Here is a 27,291-nt window from a genome sequence, read left to right as displayed (position 1 = left end):
GGAAGGTCATGGGTTCGACTCCCGTTGGGGAACTCGGAAAATCTTTTTTCCGAGCATTTGACTTGCGACCACTTCTCTACTTATTTTCAACATTAATTAAGTTGTTTTGAAGTCATGCTTCGCAAGTTATACTGAACAAAGCATGATCCTCTCCTCTTCTATGGAATTTTGAAACAAAACTGCTCACACTATCTCAGAATTTTACAATTTAATTCCGAGCAAACTTCTTGTAGACTCGGATGTAGACATAACTCTCGTTTGCTTGTGTGGGTTGCGCAAGACTACCGAAAATGCATAATGAACAACTAATCTTTAAGTTGTCACACTTCGTGGAGGGGGGCGGGGGGGGGGGGGCGGTCTGAACCTCCCGCATCCCGTGCCTTTGACTCCCGCTTCCCGTATTTTTTACTCCCGCCTTCCGCCCCATTCCATAGCCGCTCTTTTCTCTTAGTCCCATATCTATTGCGAAATATAACGAAATTATGCGAAATTTTACTCGTTTTCTCCCGGTTCCCATCACCTTAGGAATCCCGCTTCCCGCCCTCCCTTCTCCCACTTCCCACCCCTTTTCTCCCGGGCTGTTGCCCCCCCTGTCCCCCTCCACTACTTCGCTATCCTTATCAGCAGAAGAGCGAGAAAGACGAATCGCCCAAAGAGTTCTTCAATCCAGTGATCAACCCAATAGAAAGCTAAACTGGCTGGCTAGTCGAAGCAATTTCAATTGCTAAATATTTTCAAGTGTATTCACACAATATGAGACGTTTGATTGTCTTTCAAAAGAACAGAATGTACAAAAGTAAAATAAAACATATTGAAGTATAAAGGCTGATATGATAGCTACCAAACATACCCCAGTTTCCATTGGTGATATAATTTATACTTTCGCTTACGAATAGCAATTCTTTTCCGTTTATTCAGATAAGTATTTGTTTAGAGTACGCGTGAGCTAGTTAAATCACATAAAACCACAAAACAAGAGTTGTTTTGAAGTCATGCTTCGCAAGTCATACTGAACAAAGCAATGATCATGACGAAATGATATTTCTTTTCTCAGTTATCAGAAGTTGTTGCCTATTTATGTAAGTACTAAGTAAAGACCTGTTAAAACCACAGGGAACCCAAACGCTGTATTAGTTATTCATAATCTTAAAATAAAAATGTCCTTATTTACCTGCGTTCCTGAGTTTTTTTAACCGGTTTTGGGGGCGATTTGAATCAGAGCGAATTTACGGGTGGTTTATGTTGCGAGTTTTAAACGGTAATCGATCGATATATCTGTCGCAATGTCAATACGACGCGCCTCAATTATGTCTCAAGTTTTACTTTAACTGTTATTATTAACTATTAACTCCCCTCGCAGGAGAGAAGAGACCATTAAATTGAAACACAAAACTCCCCGCGAGGAGAGTTAATAGTTAATGGTGTTAGTAACTTGGGTTAATAACAATTGAAACTTGAGGCGCGTCGTATTCACATTGCGACAGATCGATTACCGTTTAAAACTTGCAACGTAAACCGCTTTCGCTCTGATTCAAATCGCCCCCAAAACCGGTAAAAAAAAAAAACACAGGAACGCAGGTAAATAAGAATATTTTTATTTTAAGATTATGAATAACTAATACAGCGTTTGGGTTCCCTGTGGTTAAAACCAGAGAACAAAGCATCCAGTTGAATTATTGCTCGAGTAGTAAGTAAGCTGATTTCCCAACAAAGAATACTTTTTCATTGGATTAAGAATTTTGTTAATTGACAGTGATTTCATGGATATAGTGTGATTGAGCCATTAAAAGGAATCAATTTTGCATTTAAAAAACATGACACGAACAGTTTAACTGACGGACAGGAAAAACTCTGTACAGGCTGTAAAAGTTCTTTGAGAAAGGCCTTTACCTGGGAACAAGGGAACACTCACTGGCTGCTGGGAGCCGAAATCTATTACGACGAGAGAATATCCCCTAGACAATAATTCACACAGAACTTGGTTCCAACGCAGGGTTTCGTACCATGACTATACATTGAGTACTGCACAAGCAGGAGCCCAGCTTATCAAACAAACGAGACTGCAAGTGGGTTAAGACACCATGGAAGTGTCGTTAAATGAACACTCCTCTTTTGTATAATAAATGGATGCTTCGCAGAGCATAAAGGCTAATTTACACGCTACCATTTGTCGTGCCACGACAAAATGCGCACGCTTGACAGAACATCTACACAACGCGCACGAATAAATTATAGGAGGAAGACTGGAAACGAATATGATGACCAAAAATGACTTGATGCATGGGGCATGGGGTATAACCTCTTAGTCTTTATCCTTTGGCCGGTTTAAAAGAATGCAACAGACATTAAGTCTTTTTACATAAACTGATTTTTCTTTTTAGCAAAGTACTTTCTTCCAGAGGACGGGAACTCTATGGGCAGCGGGAGGCTTGAGGCGAGGGCCGGAAGCGGGATTCTCGAGGTGGTGGGAAACGGGAGAAAAATCGTTTCGCAACATTTCAGTATATTTTGTAATAGAAATAGTACAAAGAGGCAGAACTCACTAAGGAAGCGAAGAGATGCGAGAAGTCCCCTCCCCTCTGTTATTCCTTTATTCTTGGTTTTCACGTGACGTCATCAAAATTCTAAAAACCCAGAATGGCAAGAAACCCTGAGTTTTTATCCTTCACTGGCTATTAGACGACCTTAATATATATCTTGTTGAAGGTTTTAAGAATGCCGGTCTCTAAGAATCAGACAATTTCTCGATTTTTGCGGCAACAGTGGGAAATTCGATTTCTTTCATATTTTAATGTTAGATAGGCTAGGGTATAACTTAAATCACTGTATAGTTTTATCGGTAAAATATCCTTTTATTTTAAAGAAAAATGCAGATAACGAAAATCCGTTAAAATCGTTATTTGAGGCGCTAAATTATTCATGATTTTTGCACGAGTTTGAAAGCCTCGCGTGCAAAAACAAATCACTCTACCGTCTTTTAAACACTCAAACCATAGTTAGCAATCTCTAAACATCTACTGAAATGATTTTGGGAAATATTGCGTTGTTCTTTGTAGACAAAATAATTTTATTTCGAAGGCATACAATTCACTGCCGTAAAAGTACTTGGTAAATAAAATTAATTTTCACCATGTGCGAAACCTTCAAATCGTTTAAGCTTCTTGTGGTTGAATGTTAGAAGAATGGTGTATAAATCCCTGTAAAAATTTCTCCGGGCAAATGATTAAAAGCGACGTGAGATCTTTTCGAATTCGGTTAAATATGCAAATATTTGACCTTCCGCGGTCAACTTTGAAGTTACGGGTCAGAAATAATTTTTGTTCCGTGCACAAGTCTTAACCCATTTAAGACCAAATTAAGCATATGAAAAAAATATGTAATTTTCTAACCTTTATCTGCTGTAAAAGGTAGGTTCGAAGGCCATTTTAGCATGATTACGGCTCTTATCATTCGTCGCATCTGAGCTTCGTTTCAAGTCTGCACCGAGCCAACTGTCAACGTGCAACATACTCAGTGGTCTAAAACCAACGAATCTTTCATCAACTTTCGGCGCATATCGTCACTAGTGCATCTTCTTCGACGGCTTTGTCATTTCTTAAGTATTGTTTGGTTTATAGTCCACAAATATAATACATCTGATCGCTGCTAAAATGACACAATAATGTTCACGCTTATCTTTGCAGTGCACGAAGTCACGTATCCGTTTGTTCGTCACGCAAGTCATGGGGATTTAGCAGGTGGCGGGGGGAGGGAGGGTGGAGTAGGGCGTAATTTGTCGTGAAAAGCTCGACTGAACGATCCTTTATTATAAACTAGACTTAACGAATTCCTAGGTAAAATGAACGATACTCTTTGCTACAGTTATAATAAAATACGTAAAAAAGAAATTCGGTATAACGAAACTTCGATTCGTAACAGTGAACACATTTTTGCGTGTCTCTTAATTAACATTCGATATACAACCTTAACCCATATATCAAGGTTCAACTGTTCATAATCTTGCCTTGGAACACATACAGGACTGATTTAAGAAAAAGAAAACGTGTATTAGAATAGTTTTGGTTTTCTTTGCTTGCGTTATCTATTCTTTACCCTGAACCGCGAATTTATCACTGGTTACATGATAACGCTTTTAATATTCTTAGTTACAAGAGCTTTTCGGGGCCTTACCAAAATCGTAGAACAAACACCACAGTTGAATAGCTTGTCCAAGGTTATAACAGCATGCCAATAATTGGTTAATCGACTAGGCATGGCTAACCATGGCTTATGTGCTAATTGCTGCTGGTAGGAGTTCAGTTCTCTACGGGTAGGTGGTGCGCCCAACAGAATACGGTGCTCTTTGTGACTAAAGGGATGAGCAAAATCAGCTCACCTTAACTGATAAATATCAGTCGGAAATGTTAAAAAATGCGCTGTATTTAAAATGATGGGCAACACTTAGGAACTGGTAATTTTTACTTTTTTGGTTGGAGAAGGGGGAGTGGGGTGGGGGGAAGCGCGTCGGAGGAGATTAGTATAAAAGGAGCCCGTATTCTGATATCTCTGAGTGACAGTTATACCTTTATTAATATATAATACATTAACTAATCATTATGGTGCAAACTGGAAACAGTGGTCTCGGCTCAAATTTTATACGCACTTCCATCCTCCACTTATCTTATTTTGAAAACAAATAAGTAGCGCATCCACCCAGCAATCCCTCACGAAACATATGGAGGGGCACTCCCATAAATTTCGAATAGGGTTTAAGGGTAAAGAAAGCGAACATTGATACCCCTTTTAAGGCCCAAAACCGAAAAATAACAATCTATTCAAGGGGAAGAATAGCGTTCCGTGCCGACACAAATAACGGCTAACCGCACACGGCAAAACACAAATCTTTATAAAATCGCTTTACTAATACTTGAACAAAAAGTTCAGTTTTAAGATACCTTTTTTTCGTTTAGCTGGGCGTTTATTTTAGCTGATAGAATTTAGGTACCCTATCTAAGGATCACACCCGGAACACATTGCCAAAATGATACCCTACTTATGGACCGAGAACCTCAAAAAATATTCCCTATCCCGGAGTTTTCAGAGCAACTCTCACCCGGACGCTCACACTTTACGACCTGATACTGGGTTCAAACCATTTACTTCTTTACTATATTAAGACTGTATAACGAAGTTTTTAAGAGCTGCCTTAGGTAACACCAAACAAATAGCTAGCTTCTGAAGTTTGGTTTTTCACGGGAAAGAGTCATGTTAGAGTTAACTAAATTTATACTGGGACTTGTGACTGCTGATGTCCTTCTCACACGACAATAGAGGAACGATTTCAGTGTGACGCTTTCGATCTTTAGAATCAAAACCGCAAACTCCACGAACAAGGGCCTTAAAAGAACAACAACCTTCCATTTCCAGTGAAATAAACTGAACTTTGAAAAAATTGTTCATGCGCTGCCTTTAAGCAAACAGACGGTGCCAATAACTAGCACGACCAAGGTTTTGTTTACTTAGGAAGCCACTAAATTAAATTTGGCGATTTTTTCACACGCCGAATTGCCATAGCAATTTGCTTAGCATAGAGTTTTAGCACTAAGTTGTTTTAACATGTTTTAATTTCGTTTGAACTTCAAATTAGTTATTGTTGAATTTAGACATCATGAATTCGACAGTATGTTCAAAACGGCACCCCAAGAAAGTACTTTGTTACAGGTTGACGAATGACCACCCGAAGGCACAGGTCACCCAGATTTCCGTAGGGCGAAAAAAATGGCGATGCAATGTTTTTATTAAGTTGCCACTCGAGCACGAAAAAAAAAATCAAATATTTTCGTTACTTCTATCATTAACCATTTATACAGGACATGCGATATTTGGTTAGGTATCTTTGTGAAAAAAAAAAAAAAAAAACTTTGCAAACCAACCAACCAAGAACCCCCCGGCCCCCACCCCCCTCACCCCCCAAAAAACATAGACGCGAGTTTTTCTCTTCGTTTTCGGTTCTACAGTAAAAAAGGGAATAACTACTTAAAAACTCTACCTGTTTTGTAAAGATTTATATCCCCCTTCCACCCCTGGTATTACAACCAAGCCCGCGCAAGCAACCGAACTGTTTGCGAACAGTTGCATTACACTGTACCAAACGCTTATCACCTGACAGTACGTGTGCTTTATCTTGTCTGCCTAAAGATATCACTGTACTTGTTGTTGTTGTTGTTGTTGCTGGCTAGAGTACGTACTTGTCATAAAGTATTAAATCAAGCATTTCCGCATATTCAACCTTTCCCACACCCACCTACCACCCCCTAAAAAAATGTCCATGACACAGTATTGCGTGACGAACAGACGGCTCATTGCAAGATGGGACTGTAAGCTACTGTGAGTCTACTGTAAGCGCCGACATCATGCCGTTTAGCGATCAGATGTTATTTTTTTGTGTACTATTAACGAGGCAATACTAACAATCGGCTATGCCGTCGAAGAAGATGCAGTGGTGATGAGAAGCGCCGAAAGTTGATCACAGATTGGATTTCGACCACTAAATATGTTGACAGTTGGCGGGGTGAATAGGACATACTTACACAAACGAAGCTCAAATTACTACGGATGCTTAGAGTCGGAATCGTGCTTAAAAGGCCTTCGGACCTGCTTTTTACAGCAGATTAAGGTTAGAACATTTCATAATGTTTTTGTGTGTGATTATTTTGACCCAAAATGGGTTAAGACTTGTGAACGGATTGAAATATTCATGTCATTCATGTCTGACCCGTAACTTCAAAGTTGACCGCGGAAGGTCAAATATTTGCATATTTAAACGAATTCAAAAAGCTCTCACGTCGCTTTTAATCATTTGCCCGGAGAAATTTTTACAGGGATTTATACACCATTCTTCTAACATTCAACCACCAGAAGCTTAAACGATTTGAAGGTTTCGCACATGGTGAAAATTAATTTTATTTACCAAGTACTTTTACGGCAGTGAATTGTATGCCTTCGAAATAAAATTATTTTGTCTACAAAGAACAACGCAATATTTCCCAAAATCATTTCAGTAGATGTTTAGAGATTGCTAACTATGGTTTGAGTGTTTAAAAGACGGTAGAGTGATTTGTTTTTGCACGCGAGGCTCTCAAACTCGTGCAAAAATCATGAATAATTTAGCGCCTCAAATGACGATTTTAACGGATTTTCGTTATTTGCATTTTTCTTTAAAATAAAAGGATATTCCATCGAAAGAACTATACAGTGATTTAAGTTATACCCTAGCCTATCTAACATTAAAAGTATGAAAGAAATCGAAGTTCCATCCTCTTGCCACAAAATGTTGGATTCTAAGCGACCGGCATTCTTAAGCTCGATAGCATTCGCCGTCTTTAAGATAGAGCATTTTGAATTTCGGAGTTTCACGCCACACGAGGCAAAGTTGGCCGCCAGAAGGCTGTCACGTTTTTCAAAAAAAAAATGCCTCATCCTGCGATTTTTAACAATCTGAACAGTTGAGGTTGCGAGAAGTGTTTATGTGAATGTTTACTTTGTCATGATGGTTATCTGAGCGCTTTTTGTAGCAGAATTTAATGCCAGATGTTTCCATTGATTTCCGGCCGCCATGTTGGAGCCAAGCAGTTGGACTCCAACATGGCGTTTCCATACTGTGCTCTCTAAATTTGCGTGAAGCATTTTGACGGATAACTCGAGTACGGAATAACGTACAGACCTGAAACTTGGACAAGTACTTTATGTATTAGTTTTTTACAACCTGTAATATTCTTGATTTTTTTGACCTGATAGTTTTGGATTTATTTTTTTCCCGGCGTGACAGTGAAAACCACCTATAGACAGTCTAGAACTTAACAGCAAAGAACCATGAGCTATAGGATAAGTGGAGTTTTTTCTAAGTTAAAGGCCCATATCTCACCAATAAAGTATTTTCTTTACTACTCTGTTTACTACTTTGGTTGTTCGATCGCAACACATGGGTAACCAGGCTTTTTATTCAACCGAGAAGACCTGGATGCTAAACTAATTTGCATTTGGAGTGCCCCTGGCCATTCCCCGAAAAAAAAGCACCATTTCATGCCTTTGGGGGTAGGTATACCTACATGTGGAGCACTAAGCTAATTTGCATTTGGGACTATGTGTATAATACCATGGGTAGGAAGATAATCCCTTCTTTCGTGTGAAGCTCGTAAGATCCAAAGGTGGCCATTTTCCTTATAAGGAATGTAAAGGTGGCCCACCTGGGGGTTATACATAGGAAACCATTCATTCACACAGGGAGTGGGATGAGGTGAACATGGGTTTCCCCGAAGTCGTTGGAGTCTTGCTTAATTAAATGGTTGAATTTTGCGACTATGAATTGGAGTTAAGAACTATTAACATCACCTTTGAAGTAAATTGAAATAATACGGGCTTGCCCGCTCTTACTACTTTTTTTTTATTTTACTGTCATAATCTTAAGATAATCTGAGAAGTAGTGAGTGGAGAAAATAAAGTTTTATCGGCTACATTCCAGAAACAGTAGTGGATTCTCCGACGATAATAAATTGCACGCCGCATGTAAATAATTGTATTATTTATACGAGTCGAAAACATTAAACAAAGAAGCGCTCTTACAAGCTTAAATTCGTCAAGAAACCTGCATAAAAACTAACTCACCCTATGCGGACACTTTTCTTATTTATTTTATTTCAAAAACTTAGTCGTAAAAGCCGATTTTTCGAAGCGTAAATATTCACAACAACAATTAGTGAATAGATTTGAATATTCATATTTGTAAGTTGTGACCACACAAACACACGCATAGAGTTCAACGCCTGTGTTTTCCCGTTCATGCTGCACCGGTAAAAAGTCACTCGTTGCTTGTTTAGGCAATTTAAGACAACTCCAGCTTACTCCATAGCGAAAGCCTTCAAAAATAACGACAACGACCACAAAACTATCCGAAATTTACATTTTTTTTCACCGTTGAGTTGCGAACACCTCCAAAATAAACCAAAATTCATTTCCGGTTGCCAAACCTTTCTTCGTCCATGTGGGGAAAGGCTCAAGTTTGTCGCCTTTTTCATACCTCACTAGGGGATTGAGAGTGCTCGTTGATCTTACGCGCTCAACACGAAATTAAAAAACAATACCCATTGTTTGTTCGGTTTAGTGATTGGCCAAAAACCAAAATCTCCTAGCAACAGTAAAAGTTTTTCCTACCCAGTGTTTTTATTATTCGCCGTAACACCAAATGCAAATTAGTTTAGCATCCAGGTCTTCTCGGTTAAATAAAAGCCTGGTTACCCATGTGTTGCGATCGAACAACCAAAGTAGTAAAACAGAGCAGTAAAGAAGAGACTTTAGTGATATTGGCTTTTAATTTAGAAAAAACTCCACTTATCCTATAGCTCATGAAAGAACTGAAGAGTAATTGCATGATTTGCATTCTTTATTCATTAGAAACTAACGATAAAGGCAAAATGTTTTACACACAAAAACAAAAACAGCCATCGTCCATCAAAAGCCGTGCGTTTGCTTGATTCATCTTCATTTAAGCTATGATACAAAGAAAAACAATACATTTTAATTTATGAGTTGACTTTGTTGGATATTATAATTAATTAAAGCTCGTTTAATAAAGTTAGTGATGGCATAACAAGAAGATAGCCCAGAATAATTATAAATATTGTTTTACTATCAACAGCTTCAATTTTTTTCTTAAGCGGAAGTTAAATTTAAATTATAAGTAGGCTAAAAACATCCGGCTTTTGCGAACAATCCAATCAAGCAGTGGAACTACACGAAACTCGGTGGCCGGGATATTGGGAGACGAAACAATTTGGAAAGTGTATTACTCGAAATAGGAGACGTTTCTTAAAACAGGGAAACTTACAACAATATTACCTTCCCATGCATGTCGGCGTTGAATTAATTGACGCACTATTGAGTGGGGGTGGGGAGGGGGGGGGGGGGGGTAATTGAGCATATGAAATAAGACCAGTTTATTTACTGTTCATTTCCCCGATCATTATATTTTTAAGCATGCTTAAGTCAATCAGAATACCTGAAGCGGGGAACTCGGCTTTGCAGCCACTTGTGTCGCACATGACCATTGCACAGTTTCCGCGTTGTTCACAATCATCTTTTGTCTGAGTGTAATACTCTCTGCTGCGACAATCGCGTATTCTAAACTTCATAAAAGAAGATGCGGTGCTGACTGTCAGAGAACACACGGGGTCCGCTACCAGGCAGGGCTCGTTTTCAATGTTACCTTCGCATTTACTGTCTGCGTTCTTCCCCCCAGCAGAGCAAACTGGGCACATGAATTGTCCAGTGGGCTCCTGTTCAGCTGTAATGAACATAAAAGATAAATGGCAAACAACGATAAATGCGTTGCAAATGAACGTCACTCATTTCCAGGATAGAACTCAATTAATGATTTAGTGTTAAGCACACTCTTTCTTTATAAATACCATTTTTATAATTAAGAACTAACGTTGAGGCTAAGACTCCCCCAAAATTTAAAATGCATGGGCTAAAATAAGGACATCCTCAGCTTAGTTTTACGCGTTCTTAAATAAGGCGCAATCAAAGACTGTCATAAGGAGTGGATTTTAGTAATTTAGCCTGGAAAGGTGAAGATAGCCACGGGGTGATCATTCTATACGTAGAAAAAAAACTATTTTTACGTCTATTGATTTTTTCAATATAAATGTAGATGTGACAAAAATACCTGAATTTGCCAACTCAGCATAGCAACCGGATTGATCGCACATTGCCATAGTACAGGCCGCTGGATTACTATCACAATAATCTTTTAAATCGTTATAATCCTCCCTGCTGTAACAATAGCGTTCATATGTCTGAGTCTTCCATTTAGTATTCGTAATCCGTCCCAGCACACACACCGGCTCGTCCCAGTCCTCGCACTCCTCATTCTCGATGTTGTCGTCACAAGCTTTGAGCGAATTGCCTTGACAACTTGGGCAGCTGAATGGCCCATCGCCCCATTCTGCAAATGAACATAGGTGTTATACGAAATGGTTTTAGGTGGCTCAAAATAGTTTCCTGCCGTTTTCAGCACCTCAACTTTGACGGATCAATACTACGACTCTCTTTCCGTTGACGCAACAGTTATCGTATCAAACAGATGCCCAATCATTGCCGAACAAGTTGTGCTTATTTTCTTGTCATTACAAGTTACTATAGCAACGGTATAGTTTGTTAAAAACACCTTTAGCTCAAAAACGAGATCGGTGACCCACTTTTTTATTATTGGATTGTAATCAACAGCTTAGGATGCAACTTTCTGGAAACTTTTTTAAAAATCTGTACATGGGGTTCAGAGCCACCTTAAATTTATAGATAGATTGATGAAGGATCAATTCTTTATCTATAGTAACAACGGACAGCTCGCGTTCTTACCTTTGTCGTTTAGTCCAAAGCTAGAAGTAGTAAGGACAGCGAACACAAAAATCCCCAAATACATCATCGTCTTGTCAAAGGTCCTGATAAAATTAAAAACAAAAATACGTTACAAGATTAATGTGACGGTGCGGACACTCGAACTATGTAACTAGATTTTGTTGAACTGTAACTATTCGTTAAATATTAGTAATATTTGGCGATTGCACCAGAGCGAAGCTTCTTCTGAAAAGGTGGTAGAGGGATGTCGAGAAGTGGTGGTTTTCAAGGAAGTCATCGAAATTTTAAAATCTTAACTGCCAATCCTACAAAACTATTATTCTTTTTACATATTCTAGACATAAAGAACATTAAACCCTAAGCAAATGTTGATGCCGATTCAGTGCTTCGTTTAGGAGATCAAGCAATTTGAATTTTTTTATGTCCTGGAAAAAGTGTTTCTTAAATGTCACAAAAACGAATATTTTTATCGCATTTTTTAACTCAGCTTTCAGACTGAAGCAGAAATTATTTGACAAGATGTTAGCTCGCATTTTTATGATCGCGGTAAGTTTAAGTGTGATTATTTTAGTTACCAATTCGGAAGTTTTAGCTTCGGTTATTTGAAAACAGACCCAAACACTGGCTGTTACGCTGATAATCCCAAGGATAACATTTGGAAGCGTTTTAAAAATGCTTCTCTGAATATTTGCCGCGTTTTCGTTTTCTTCAGAACCTCGATCCAACCTTGAAGCGCGCATGAATCAAATACTTCAGCGTTTTCGCGAAAGTTTATTAATCATTTCCTATGGCTGCCAGGCAGAAACTTTATCGACGCCGAAATTGCAGAAAAGAACAAAAGAGTTCTTGAAAAACGTGAAAAGAATACTAATTAATTTGCTGCGAGAGGGCTAAAAGCAATTTAAATGGTTTAGCCGGTCTTTTGTTGGCTTAAAGCTTGGCTTCAGCTAATTACACCAGATGTACCGGTAATCTATTAGATTATGGCCCTTGCATGGTTAAATGGTTTTTGCTGCATTGCAGTGGAGTTCCGATCACTCGAACCACTCTTTCAACAGTGTTTGTAAACGCTTAAGTAAATCGTTCAGAATATTTGCATGTAGTTCAATATAATTCATGCACAGTCTTGTTAGTTTATAATTATTACTAAAACACTTTTGTATCCTAAAGGACTTTATTCAAGCAATCTTGCTCTCACAAACCAGTTGACTATACAACTTTTGCTGAAATTAACCGTCAGATCTTAGAGTTATTTCCAGATTTTCTATTTGCATGCATGCTTTTGCATTTCTGAGCCGAAATAAGCTTAAGCGCTTAATTATTTTGGCGGGAATCTTACTCTACGATCCTAAACATAACTATACTATCTCAGGTTCAGAACCGAAATGAATTTAAGCGCCAGCTATTTGTAAAGCAAAAAGGAAACGCTCGCTCTAAAACAATAATTTGCTGGCAGAGCTGTCTTTAAGTATCGTGAGAGAGAATGAAAGAATCAAACATTTCGTGGAGACGGATCGACATCTTCTTTTCAGTCGCATTGCGCATAGTGTTTAAATACTAACGGGCGTTATTAGAAGCATAACTTAAGTGTTACAGTCTTACCTCCGTTAGAGTTAGCTTATAGTTGCCTTTAAACTCCGCCGGTCAAACTAAACGTCTAGATAAAAGTTCCTTCTCGCCTAGTTCCTTGCCTGGTTCAAAGCACTTTCAAATGCAACTCACACACCTTTTCTGTTGCTTGAAAGCGTCATACCGAAATTAGATTCCTTTAATTGACCAATCACGGCAGAATTTTTATTCCTGGGAGATCGCTATTGCGTCCCAAACAAAGACAACGCGTTGCCATTTATTATATTTTTGTTCAAGTGTATTTATTCCCGCAGGACAACTGAGTTGTTTGCGGTAGTGATAAAATGTGAGGATGATGAACTTAAATCGCGTCATTTGGCAGGCACTCGAGATGCATATGGATGTGCGCGGTTTTCGCTAAAGAAATGAACATTTTTTTGCATTGTTTACCTCATTTAAAACAATGGTGCTAATGTTAAGAGGAGTGGTCATAAGCCGCGCAGGCCGCGCTTGTTGTCTTGTTTGGGACTCAATCTCAGAGCGATCTCCCAGGAATAAAATGTCTGCCATGATTGGCCAATTAAAGGAATCTAATTTCGGTATGACGCTTTTTAGCAGTGTGAGTTGCATTTGAAAGTGCCTTTGACTTTAATGAAGTTTTTCTTTTGAATTTGCAGACGTTCAGTAATCCCCTTGCTTTGATGTAGGAATTAAAGAGAAAACAATTTATCTTGTACAGTAAAAAAGAGCATTCCCATTAGACTAAGACATAAAAATGAATATGCTAGTTTTAAGAACATCAAATTTCCAAGGGGCAACTATCAGACCGATAGTTCCGAGACAGAAACACTCTATTGTCTTTATGATTCGAGTTATCGGAGTTTCGAGAAGTCCAGGGTTCGATAAATCGGGATTCCTCTTGGCAATGCAGTAATAGCCATTTGATTATGCAAAAGCCCTCATTTTCTCTTGGCAAAAGCAAATCTTTTTCTTTTCAAAACCTGAGGTAATTAGCTGAAGGCCAAGCTTACAGATTACAAAAGGCCGGCGAAACCAGTCAAAACTCTTTTAGCTCTCGTCGCCAAAATTGCAGAAAAGAACAAAGAAAGTGAAAAGAAATTTGCTACGAGAAAGTTAAAAGCGTTTTGAATGGTTTTCGGTCGGCCTTTTGTAGTTTTTTAATTAGTTCGGCTTCAGGTAAGAGACTGGTCAATAAGTACAGGGGGGTGGGGTGGGCCGGAGCAGAAAGGGGGTGGGTCATCAGTTTTTGAGCCCTCGAAAAGGGGTGGATTATGTTATTTTGATCTACACGTAGGGGGTGGGTCATCTTATTTATTCACTAATTTTTAACTGTTAAAGTTCCAAGAAAAGTTGTATTCATCAGTATATAAAATTGATAAATTTCTCCATGTAAGCAGTTTTAAACGAATTTCTGGCGATTTTAAAAGGCCCAAATATAAAAATTTCCCGGGGGAGCATGCCCCCTGACCCCCCTAGATGGCCTGTAATCATATCATCAGTTTTACCTGACTCTCTTTAACCTGTATAGATTCACGCTGGGTTTAAGGCCTTTTAATACCAGTTAACTCTTTTCTCAAACAATTTGCAAATATGAATGATGGACAGTGGTTGTATTTTATGTTATTAATTTCTGTATAAAAATATGAACTCTTCAATAATTGATTATGAATTAATATCATATACTGATTCATTTTTTTGCATATGTTTGTGTCTAAATTTCCCCATTGCCTTATGTGGAAAACTTACAAAAGGCTAGTATGAGAAGTGATAAATTCATCCTTTTTTGGTGTGCTAATAAATTAAAAAAGACGTACATGGAACAGCAGTGTCCATCAGGGAAAATGTCTATGTAGGGAATTTCACTTTAAAAGCTGAAGCGATCGAGCAAATGACCTTTCGGGGAAATTATTAGGGTCGCCCTACCTACCTCTAGAAACGAGGCAATTCATTAGTTCTTCAAACAATAGGTAACAGGTGACAACAATGCCCCTAGTTCTGAATAGAGATGTTTCGCATAAGCCCACTTCATATGCTAATGATCCGCTACTAGTGGATTTAGCAGAAATACCCAGGAGACTACCCTTTCCTTTGTTTAAAGGACGTGAACAGAACTTTGTTGGGCAGATTGTTAAATTGTCGTTTAAAAAAAAAAAAGCAACCTAGGTGGTCCTAGGTGGTTTCGGCCAGTCGTTGTACAAGTCGTTGCAGAGGCACGTTGTGCCTGATTCAGACTCTATTTAAACCGAGTTCCCGCAAAAGTAAAGTTGAGTGAACATAAAAAAGCGTAAGATGTTTTGAAAGTATTTTTCATCAAAAGTTAACCTTGACTCCTGTGGGAATATGACAAAGAATTCGAAAATAAAGATGAGTTTGTGTGAGGTAACACGAAACATGGATGTCAGCGCATACATACACGGTTCGAAAGAATTTTTTTTATCAAAGACTGCGAGTCATGGCCGAGCCGTTAGTTGTTATTGTTGCTGCTTTTCTTTTTCGCCCGTCGCATTTCTGCGCAAAATAGAGCGCTTTCATTTTAATTGACAAGAAAATGATTGTCTTGAACAAAAACAACGGCTTGTGCGTGTTCCTTTGCAATCAAAACTAGTCTCCTGGGTAATTCTACTAAATCCACTAATAGTAGATGATTAGCATATGGAGCGGTCTTATGCGAAACATCTCTAATAACAATAGAGGTAGTATTTACAGCGGGCGAATGAAAAAAGAGATTCCACCCCGGCGGCATGCATGCCAACACAGAGAACAGGGACGAAATCACCGAAATAAACTCCCGGACCCTTTGACCTTGTGAACAATCAAATCAATTAGTTCCAGTCATCTCATTTTAAAAATGTTCTCACAACAGTCAAGTAATTAGCACCTTTTCATAGAGTTTCTTTTAAGAAGAGTTCTGCTTGGATACCCTTCTTGATCAAAGATTCGTCAATTATTGCTCCAAAAATAAGAAATATTTACTTAAATGTCACGACTGCAGAAAATAAAGTTATTAGAACACGGCCCGTATCGCCATTACCTATGGAAGGAGGGTACTAGCTAGTGGCCAGTAGACGGACATGAGTCACTTCAAAACACACTCAGGTACATCTTTGTTAACGCCGCATTTTTGTTCTTTTCAAAATCATTTATTCCTACAGGACAATTATTAATAAGTTGTTTGCGATCGTGATATATATAATATAAAATGTGAGGATGATGAACCAAAAGCGCGTCATTTGGCAGGCGGATGCATATGGACGTGCGCGGTTTTCGCCAAGGAAATGAACATTTTGCTTCGTTGTTATCATTCAAAACATTGCCGCTAATGTTAAGAGGAGTAGTCATAAGCCGCGCTTGTTGTCTTTGTTTGGGACGCAATAGCGATCTCCCAGGAATAAAATATCTACCGGTGATTGGTTAATTTTGCCTTTATTGTTGAAATCTCAATGATGAATAAAGAATGCATGCACAATGGAAATACTCTTTCGTTCATTGTACATTGTTATTCTAGAGCTTTTACAGTCGAACCTTAGCATGTAAACAAAGTGCGGCCTGTTGAATTTAAGTTTACGCTAATTTTATCAAGACTTGAACTTGTTGAGGCGTAGAAATTAAGAAAAGGAATCAACGAAGCAAAATTGTGTTATTTTAACGTTAAGAAAGTCGCATGTTGCTTGTATTGCTGAGAGTAATTACTTCTATCAAAACTGCGGCTGTTATACCCGATGAAAAGATGAAAAATACCAGTCAAGGCAAATCCATTTAATGGATATTTCATTGTTTTTATAGTTGTAATTAGGTGTCCCCAATTAGTATGAGGGTTTTCCATACAACAGATGATTTACATCAGTTAAACAAAGTTATTCACTCATTATAATCCTTTTTTTATTCACCACAAGACGCAATTGCAACGCATTGACATTTTTTTCTTCTGAATGTTCCTTCTGGAATGTTCGAGAAAAAGTCTCTTGCCGAAACTGTCACCCACGCGGAAAACATGGGGGTGGGGTGGGAGACACTTGGCCGGATCTCCTTATTTACAAGTGCATCGCTCTTTCGTTTTCCCGCTCTTTTTCGCTCCATAATCGAAGAATCCCAGCAGTAAAAGGAACGGCGTGCAGGCAGTCTAACACAGAGAACAGGGATGGTATAAGCGAAATAAACTCCCGGGCCCTTTGATCCTGGGAATAATTAATTCAATTAGTTCCATGAAAATATTTTCTCAAAACAATGGTTGCAAGGGATTAGCAGCTTTTCATAGAGTTCCTTTTTTGAAGAGTTCTGCTTGGATGCCCTTCTTGATCAAAGATTCTTCAATTATTGCTCCAAAATAAGAAACAGTTACTTAAATGTCACGACTGCAGAAAATTCAGTTATTAGAACACGGCCCTTGTCGTAATTACCTATGGAAAGAGGACTTAGCTAGTTGGCAGTAGACGGACTTGAGTCAGTTCAAAACACGCTCGAGCTCAGGTTCATCTTTGTTAACGCCGCATTTTTGTTCTTTTCAAAATCATTTATTCCTACAGGACAATTATCGATAAGTTGTTTGGGATCGTGATATATATAATATAAAATGTGAAGATGATTAACTAAAAGCGCGTCATTTGGCAGGCAGATGCATATGGATATGCGTGGTTTTCGCTAAAGAAATGAGCATTTTTGCTCTGTCGACCTCATTTAAAACAATAACGCTAATGTTAAGAGGAGTGGTCATAAGCCGCGCTTGTTGTCTTTGTTTGGGACGCAATAGCGATCTCCCAGGAATAAAATATCTACTGTGATTGGTTAATTAAAGGAATCTAATTTCGATTTGAAGCTTTTAAGCAACAGAAAAGGTGTGTGAGTTGCATTTGAAAGTGCTCTGAACCAGGCGAGGAGGAACTTTTAACTATACGCTAAGTGTAACTGGCGGAGTTCAAAGACACCACAGCTTATAATCTGACTCTAACGGAGGTAAGAGTGTGTTATGCTTCCTGTAACGATTATTACTATTCATTTACTATGCGTAATACGACTGAGAGGAACATGTCGATCCGTCTGCAAGAAATGTTTGATTCTTTCATCCTCTCTTACGATACTTAAAGACAGCTCTGCCAGCAAATTATTGTTTTAGGGCGGGCGATTTCCTTTGGCCTTAGAAATAGCTCGCGCTTAAATTCATTTCGGTTCTGAATAATATAGGTGCCATATGTTCAGTTTACGAGCCTAAAGTAAGATTCCCGCCAAAATAATCAAGCGCTCGTTACTACTTTTCATTTACTATGCGCAATGCGACTGAAAAGAAAATGTCGATCAGACTGCAAGAAATTCTTGATTCTTTCATCCTCTCTTACGATACTTAAAGACCGCTCTTCCAGCAAATTATTAGCGATGTCTTTTGGCTTACAAATAGCTCGCGCTTAAATTCGTTTCGGTTCTGAACAATATAGTTTTGTTTAGGGTCGTAAAGTAAGATTCCCGCCAAAATAATCAAGCGCTTATTTCTGATCACAAATGCAAAAGCATGCATGCAAATAGAAAATCTGGAAATAACTCTAAGATCTGACGGTTAATTTCAGCCAAAGTTGTATAGTCAACTGGTTTGTGAGAGCAAGATTGGGAGCGATTTTACAATACCGGGCCACTTATTTACTTATCTCTGAACGCTTTAAGAACGAAGCATAGTAGAAAGAAAAGGAACCATTCAAATTCAATGAGATGCAAATTAGTGGCCCGGTATTCTACAGTTTAGCCCAAGATTGCGTGAATAAAGTCCTTCAGGATACAAAAGTGTTTTAGTAAAAATTATAAACTAACAAGACTGTGCGTGAAATCATATTGTACAGTACGTGCAAATATTCTGAACGATATTTACTTAAGCGTTTACAAACACTCTTGAAAGAGTGGTTCGAGTTATCGGAATTCCACTGCAATGAAGCAACAACTATTTAACCATGCAAAAGCGAATATTGCTATTTTCAAAACATATATGTAATTAGCTGAACTTTGCTTTTAGCTCTCCGCCGCAGCAAATTAATTAGTATTCTTTTCACGTTTTTCAAGAACTCTTTTGTTCTTTTCTGCAATTTCGGCGTCGATGAAGTTTCTGTCTGGCAGCCATAGGAAATGATTCATAAAATTTCGCGAAAACGGTGAAGTATTTGATTCATGCGCGCTCCAAGGTTGGATCGAGGTTTTGAAGAAAACGGAAACGCGGCAAATATTCAGAGAAGCATTTTTAAAACGCTTCCAAATGTTACGGCCTTGGGATTATCAGCGAAGCAGCGTTTGGGTCTGTTTTCAAATAACAGAAGCTAAAACTTCCGAATCAGTAACTAAAATAATCACACTTAAACTTCCGCGATCACAAAAATGCGAGCTAACATCTTGTCAAACAATTTCTGTTGTTTATACTTTAAAACAGTTCTGCTTCGATGGCCAAATAAAGTCATAAAGGAAATTTTTCTTGTTTTAATTTTTGATTACAATCAATAAAAATTATTAGTCATTTTACATGAAATAATAAAACATCACGTCTTAGAAGTAAAAAAAAAAATGCGATAAAAATATTCGTTTTGTGACATTTAAGAAACACTTTTTCCAGGACATAAGAAATTTCAAATTGCTTGATCTGGACTAAACGAAGCACTGAATTGGCAACAACATTTGCATAGGGTTTTACGTTCTTTATGTTTGTGACATGTAAAAAGAATAATAGCTTTATTTTGTAGGGTTGACAGTTTAGATTTTAAAAGTTTGATAACGTCCGTGAAAACCACCAATTTTCGACATCCCACTGCCGGTTCCTCAGAAGGAGCTTCGCTCTTGTGCAATCACCAAATATTACCAATATTTAACGAATATATAGTTACAGTGATTACAGTTCAACTTAATTAACTTTATCTTCAACCTGAAGATTTCAGTTCTAATTCAACAAGTAAATTACTTTTAAGGAATACAAATGAAATAAAATAAGTATAATATTACAAAATCAATAATAAAAATAATAATACAATCAAAAGGAGGATTCATCGTTTGTTAAAGATTTGTAACGTGTCAAAAAGTCATTAATATAAATTGAACTAATGGTAATAATGTTTTCATCGCATGGTTCGAGTGTCCGCACCGTAACATTAATCTTGTAACGTATTTTTGTTTTTAATTTCATCAGGACTTTTGACAAGACGATGATGTATTTGGGGATTTTTGTATTCGCTGTCCTTACTGCTTCTGGCCTTGGGCAAGGTTTATACGAAGGTAAAAGTAAAATTAATCGGCATTATAAGTAATGGCCTCGACAAAGCTGTCGAATGTGTCAAGGAGGCAGCGTGGCCTAATGGTTAGAGGCGCTGAACTTGTAATCCACCACTGGGTGGATTTGTCTTCGGTGGCCCCGAATTCAACTCAACCACGCTTTGTACATAGCCAACTGGTCAGCATCCTGCCTGTAGGGGGTGGGGTGGGACCCCAGGGGGGGGGGGGGGTACTCGGGATTTCAAGTGACAGGGATGAAGGATATTTTTGGGTTTGAAATTTTCGATTTTGGGATTTTTTGGGGTAGAAAATTTGGCAAGTATATTTTTGTGATTCAAGTAGGGTATGTTTTTGATTTAAGCAGGGAAGATTCATAGTAGTGCCTTGGCTGTGTAGTTCTGCGAATAAAGTACAAACAAACGTGTTTTGCTAGTGATTTTTTAGAGGTCAATTTTGGGTCTTGATTTTTGCTCCCATTCGATCATCCCCGTCATTTGATATCCCGAGTACACGCCTGGGGGTGGGACGGGCAGGGACGCCTGTACCTTTTGTTATGTACCGTGTCTACGATCGACTGTCAACTATCAGTTAGTTTGAAATTGATACACTGTTCTTTTAATAAAAAAAATATAAGTGAGTTTCTTATTAGAGGTAATAGTTATTTTCATATTCCGTCCACAGATGAGGGATTTAAGTGCCCAGTCTGTACCGCCCGAGGAAATAACGCCAAAGCGGATTGTGACGAGAATATCGTGCTACAAGATTGTAACCGACAGAATCCAATATGCGAGTTAACCAAGTATTCATTTGGAAGGATCGTTCGTCAGTGCTCTGACATCGACGCTTACAAAACTTCTCTGTCCAACTGCGAAAAATACAAAAACTGTGAGAAGGCAATGTGCGAGGAGTCGGGCTGCATGGCCGAGTTTACTGCAGGTACAGAAGTTATATCATTAGCTCCTATTTTATTTTAGAAAGTCACGCAATCTTTCTTGTTGTACTTCAGAAATATTCCGGTAAACACTGTTACTAAGTATCTGGATAATATTAATAAGATAAGTTGTTTCTCCCGAGAGGGAAAAGTGTTAGATAAGAAATTACCTTCATGTACATATTAATTTTGTTTCGCAAGTGATACACGAGGGGTATTTTAAGGACCCTAGTCAGCCACGCCTTTGTTTTTGTTTACATGTGAGAATTTCGGTATTATGTCTCAAGGAAAGAGCTCATTGTGAAACTGGTAAAAGTGATTAAACAGACTTCAAGTGCAATAAGATTTCGCTTCGCCATACAGTTTTCATAACTTCAATGGTATCGAAAATGGTGGAGGCTGACTAGGATCCTTTACCTTCAACTGATAAATTTCACTCCTAACAAACAAACGAATGATAGAATACTTACCCGGTAGTTAAAAATAATCACCAATAATTTTCAAAATTCATTTGTGACAGTTTAAGACCTCAGCAAAGCAAACGCACAGGGTGGACTAGGATTTCTTTTCAACATGCGAAATGTCCGAATTTAAAGATGGCAGAGAAAATGATGGAGACTGACTAGGATCCTTTAAGTAAAGCAAAGGCCGAGAAAACCTACAAGATATCTGTATGACAAGAACGAAGCAAACAAAAATAAACAACAGCACATAAATTTAACGTTAAAGAAATCTTTCTTTTATTAGAATTTGACAAAAGTAGTTGCTCATGGATGTTTGATCAGTTCAATCCCTGTATAGGGGAGCAGGGATGGCGCAGTGGTGAGAGCGCTCGCCTCCCACCAATGTGGCCCGGGTTCGATTCCGGCCCGGTGCCTATGTGGGTTGAGTTTGTTGTTGGTTCTCGCCTTGCTCCGGGGTTTTTCTCCGGGTCCCCGGTTTTCCTCCCTCCTGAAAACCAACACTTCCAATTCCAATTCGACCTGGACAGGGCCCGCATGAACCAGCTAGCGCTGATGTGGCTTCCTCTCTAAAAAGTAATTTTTTTTATTATTTATTATTTCAAAGGATTATTTGCTCTGTTTAATGTCGGAACTTTTAATTGAAAGTTATCCTCTAGCATGGGGGCCTTGACGTGGCACGAAAACAACTTTTAATAATAACAATAATAATAATAATAATAATAATAATAATAATAATAATAAAATAATAATAATAATAATAATTATAATAATAATAATAACAAACTTTATTGAGTACTTTTCATACAAACTTGAATCTCAGGTGTATCTTGCTAAAAAGAGAATATACAAAATTTGTTTTTTTACAAGTTTTTCCCATGAGATAATTTCAGTTAACATGTCAATAGCCTAAACCTACATAATAACACTCTGAAAGCTTTTACATGCTCTAAGCTTCTTTGTACACAAGTTATAATATAAAAAATTGAGGTGAATTATTTACAAAACATATAAATTTTTACATACCCTTGCCCATAAAACCCAATTCTCGTTTATATCATTATTATTTCATATAAAAATTCTATTCACATCATTCTCTCTTTATATATAATAAATTATCATAATAATTGAATAATAAAATTCCAGTAAAAAAATGAATATCAATAATAATAATAATAATAATAATTATGGTTTATTGTAGAGTACCCACCAAACAGAGGTTCTTCATCTACAATATCTAGAATAAAAAATTATACTATAAAAAATCAATTTAAAAAAAAGATAAAATAAAAAACAATCAAAAATATAAATTACAATTCCATAATAAAAACAAAAACTCATGCCAATAAAAAAAGGTTAAAAATAACATTTCATGCTGCAACCGTTATATCAGTTTTAATGTTATACCATTGGAGTGAGTTGTAAGAGGGTACAAAGGTCAATGAAGCCCATCTCTGTTGTTTGTCCGTAGATAAACCAATGGAGTGTCCATATTGTACTGGCGAAGGAGAAAATGCCCTAGAAGAATGCGATAAGAACATCACTTATAAGGCTTGCAAGGAACCTAATATGGTGTGTGGAGTGGCTGTGGTGAAATCGGAAGTTGCACGTGGATGTATAACTGTGGATCGAGTCGACTGGTTCATTAAAGTTTGCCGTAAACCTAGAGCTCCCAAGCCTTGTAATATGGGAATTTGCGAGGAATCCCGCTGCATGGCTAAACTTCGTGTTACAGGTATTGTATTTCCTTGTTATGACAATGATGATGATAACGATAACAAAAATTGAAAATGATAATGATAATGATAGTACTTGTCCAAAGCTTGGAAAAGCTTCAGTTTATTAGTTGGTTTTAATTTAAGATTTTTTTTTAAGTTCTATTAAAATGTCACAGCCCGCTATTTTCTCGCATTTGTCCTCGACCGTTGAATGTGGAAAAAGAATCCGAGAGAGAACTGGACGCCAGTAACAAGTAAGATTTGCAAGGGGTGGGTGCGGGGAGCGAAAAACATAGAGAGGTTGTAAACGGTTAAGAGTCGTGTAAAATTATATTTCACATCAGGAGGGTATGGTCCGGGGGGACTCTCATATGAAAGAAGCCGGAAAGCTCGTCCTCTCGCTTAGGAGTATAAATTTCGGATTTTGTATCTCGCTTAGGTGTTCTGGGCAAAATGGCATTATTTTAAACCGTCAGGGTCTCGTTTAGGGTTGAATTGCACACATAGAAACTGATTAAAACTGCTGGAGCGATCTGTGGTCATAGCTTAAAATATAAAAATGGTTTAAACAGATCTAAAAATATAAAAAGGATACTCTAAATTTTCGATCGCCTTCTGCGGTCTTCTTCAGAGAATGATGGATTTTGCAAGGTTCGCAGAATTCTAATAAGTTGCATTGACGTTATTGTTCGTTTCCCTCCTGGGGAGCAACTAGCGATGCGTAAACTCTTGGGAAGGGCGCTCTTTCGTTTATAGTGTTCTTGTCGAGGAAATAATGTAAAGACTCCAGATCTTTTGTTCTTCTGCTTACAACTTGGGCAGCAGCTGCCTTCCTGGACACCACAACACCGTTAATGAGGATGGTGGATCGGGTGGGTGTATCCGCCACTCGGCAGTTTGACTTCCATTCACACCCCACGCCAGGGCTGTCGTGCCTTGGCCGGCTGTGCATTCCTCCCCGTGCAGACACGAGCACGCGTAATACTAAGCTACGGTATCCCGGGCTTCATCAGTCAGCTGGCGATCACAACAACCCCCCCCAGGGTCCGAGGCATCACGTCCATCCCGTATTGGGGCGGAGCGCGTTCGCGGATTGGCCGGCTGCAGCGTCCGTCGCGTTAGGTTCTTCACGCCCGACGACCGATGGCGGTTGCGTGTCAGTGCTGCAGGACATGCTCTTGCATCGGGGGAGCGGCTGGAATCGCGGGGCCGAACACAGCCGGACACGGATCCCCGCGACATCATCGTCGGCCAGACATCATCCAGTCCTTCTGTGGCGCGCCTGTTTCTGAGTCTCATCTCCTCGGCACTCGGGCGCCCTCCCGGTTCGCATCGCTGTTGCTCCCAGGGGTCAACGACATCGTCATGCACTTGGGCCGCATCATCTTCCGCCGCAGAGGTGATCGGGTCCTTGTTTGGTGTTCTCGGGGCGGCTGCGCCAGATTGGTCTCTTTTGGTTCTTCTCAATTCCGAGGCTCCCCCCTCGCCGCCCGCTCCGCTGAAACGCCATTTTTTGGGACGGGACGGCGTCCCGTCTCCTCCCCGCCCTTTTGTGGGGCCCCCTCCCCCCGAGGGGCGTCGTCTTTTCTTGATAGATTCTAGATGGTATTCCTATTCTACTAATTAAAATTTCGCGCGTACTATCTCGCGAAATTCGGGAGTACTAATTTTCGCATTGCAAGAAAAATTAGAGCAAAAGTGTATTAAATTTAGCGATTTTGTCAGTGTTTTATGGGTCAGTCGTCATAGAACAAGAAACTACTGAAAATATACTAAGATCTGGCTCAATGTAACTACAACTGAAGCAGCCTACAAACGGAAATTTTGGTAACTGTACTAAAGAACTTTGGCCGATTTACAAGCTGAAGAAAACAGTAATCAGAGGAAGGGTGCTGGTCGAAAACAAGACGGAAGGTATTTTCAAGGGTTGGTAGTTGCAGTTCCCACATTAAATATTTTTATTGTTTTGGTATATAATATGGTATTAATTTTCGCGTGATTAAATTTCGCGCAATGTTTATTTTCGCGCGTATGAAATTTCGCGATAATTTTGAAATCGCGAAAATTTGTACTCGCGAAAAGATGTAGAGGCAATATACCCCTCGACTTGTCCCAAACTTGATCTTTTCTTTTGAGAAAGAGAATTGAGACTCCGAGGAGGCATCCCAGAAAGAACACGAGACGACGAAATCCCTGAAATTTAGCTTTAGATTTGTGAGACGCGCATTTTTTGTAGGGTCATTCGCTACCCCTACTTTAGTCAAAGTTGCTTCTTTCTCGTTGGAACACTCTTAGCTCCCAGTCCCTCCTTTAACCGCTCTGTGCTGCATTGTTCAAATGTCGTTTTAGGCAGTGGTGAACAGTAATCAAAGAAAGATAAACTAAATTACCTTTGAACCTGTTTTTCCACATACAAGAAACCCCCAGCCGACCACTTGAGGTGTTTCGGAAAATAAAGTTGCAAACCAGTATGAAGCAGTTGTTAGCTGGATACATAATGATTGTTTTTATAATATATTTTAATTATTTCATGCGCTTTAACATGGCCTCTGGCTCGGAAGGGGCAACCTCACGCGCCATGAAATCAGTAAAAATTGCAATTGATAGCTGAGAGTCATGACACAGAGATACATGATTCAGACGTGTGTTTAGGTATGTTAATAATATTGACCTGAATGGATGAAATCGCATTAAACGTAGACAGCAAGTGAGGCTAGAGGCATTTACTGCTAGAGACATCATGACTTTTAAAATAATAAGCGTACAAAAAAAAAAAAAATAAAAAAAAAAAAAAAAAAAAAAAAAAAAAAAAAAAAAAAAAAAAAAAAAAAAAAAAAAAAAAAAAAAAAAAAAAAAAAAATATATGAAAAAAAAAAAAAATAAAATTCATCAATGTAACCAGTTAGTAGTTGGAGATACCGTTATAAGTAAGAAGTATTTTAATAATGTCTGCCGGTTTTTTTTTTAGAATGTCCTTACTGTGAAAGTTATACAACCCTGGAAGACTGTGACAGAAATATTGACACTGAAAAATGTAAGCAGCCGGATGCCAGGTGCTTCGTCAGGAAACAGGTTTACGGCTCTACACCGTTCTTCATGCGAGGTTGTATGGATGAGGAAACTTCAAGCCGGACCACCTATGACTGCACCCAGGGCGTGTTTAAAGACGTTTGCCAATTTGGAATCTGTCAGAAAAATGGATGCCTCGCATCTTTTAAAAACTGAGTTGAAGTTTATTGGGCACATCGTCAGGTACATAATGTTCCATAAAAAGCCGTTTATATGTGCGATCATATACATAACTTGTTTCCTCACGATGGAATGAGTATACCGTAAAATTCCGGTTATAAGCCCTGGGCTTATACAACTTCGTAAGGGGTTTTGGGTGGGCCTATAAACGAAGGGGCTTATATCCGGGAGGGCTTATAAGCGGAATGAAAAAAACGCTACGAAACGAGCCACGGGAGTGTTGATCGAAATACGTTTTTAGGTTCAATACTGTCATAAACAACGGCATTGAGACCGGTTCGGTACTTATATCCGGCAGAGGGGGGGGGGGGGGGCTTATAATCGGATGTATTTTTTTGTTTCCAGGTAGATGGGCCTATAACCGGGGGATGGGCTTATAAGCGGGGGGGCTTATAACCGGAGTTTTACGGTATCTTCAAATTCCGAGACTAGTGAGTTATAAACGAGTAACGAGGACTTTTATGAAGTCAAATTCTTTTGTCCGTAGTGAAAAGTAAATAAAAGTTTTCGTGTTTAATTTTGATGCTTAAAAACTAAAGTTCAACATCATCATTATTAAAGGTCTTAAACTCGTCCAAACACTAAAGGAAACCATTTGGGCAAAGCGTTTCCTTCCTGAGCCCGCAAAATATCCGAAAAAAACTTCTGAAATAATTGCACACTGTTAAAAAAAAGAACATAAATGACCTCAGACTTTGTGACGTCATGCATTTCATCT

The 27,291-nt window shown here is 38.6% G+C and overlaps 1 protein-coding gene across 1 annotated transcript; it reads right to left on the bottom strand.

The window, feature by feature from the left end:
- Positions 1–9,400: 9,400 nt before the first annotated feature.
- LOC144665549 (uncharacterized) lies at positions 9,401–13,120 on the bottom strand. Its single transcript, XM_078526791.1, has 5 exons — positions 12,997–13,120; positions 11,395–11,477; positions 10,703–10,981; positions 10,034–10,318; positions 9,401–9,525 (listed from the first exon to the last, which is right to left on the bottom strand). Exons 2-5 carry the CDS (start codon positions 11,459–11,461, stop codon positions 9,521–9,523), a joined length of 636 nt encoding a protein of 211 aa, XP_078382917.1. The 5' UTR covers positions 11,462–11,477; positions 12,997–13,120; the 3' UTR covers positions 9,401–9,520.
- Positions 13,121–27,291: the final 14,171 nt, after the last annotated feature.

This window comes from Oculina patagonica, chromosome 9 (genome assembly GCF_052425735.1).
Source record: "Oculina patagonica isolate OP01 chromosome 9, crgOcupat, whole genome shotgun sequence".
Taxonomy (NCBI): Eukaryota; Metazoa; Cnidaria; class Anthozoa; order Scleractinia; family Oculinidae; genus Oculina; species Oculina patagonica.
The sequence above is the reverse complement of the archived record's forward strand: the minus strand, read 5'-3'. Positions and strand labels throughout refer to the sequence as shown.

Bases quoted from the DNA above. Each gene is read 5' to 3' on its own strand.
- LOC144665549 (XM_078526791.1), bottom strand. From the start codon at position 11,461: ATGATGTATTTGGGGATTTTTGTGTTCGCTGTCCTTACTACTTCTAGC. The intron at 10,982-11,394 runs GTAAGAACGCGA...GTTCATTTGCAG, and splicing joins CTTTGGACTAAACGACAAAG to AATGGGGCGATGGGCCATTC. The intron at 10,319-10,702 runs GTATTTTTGTCA...TGTTCATTACAG, and splicing joins TGCTGAGTTGGCAAATTCAG to CTGAACAGGAGCCCACTGGA.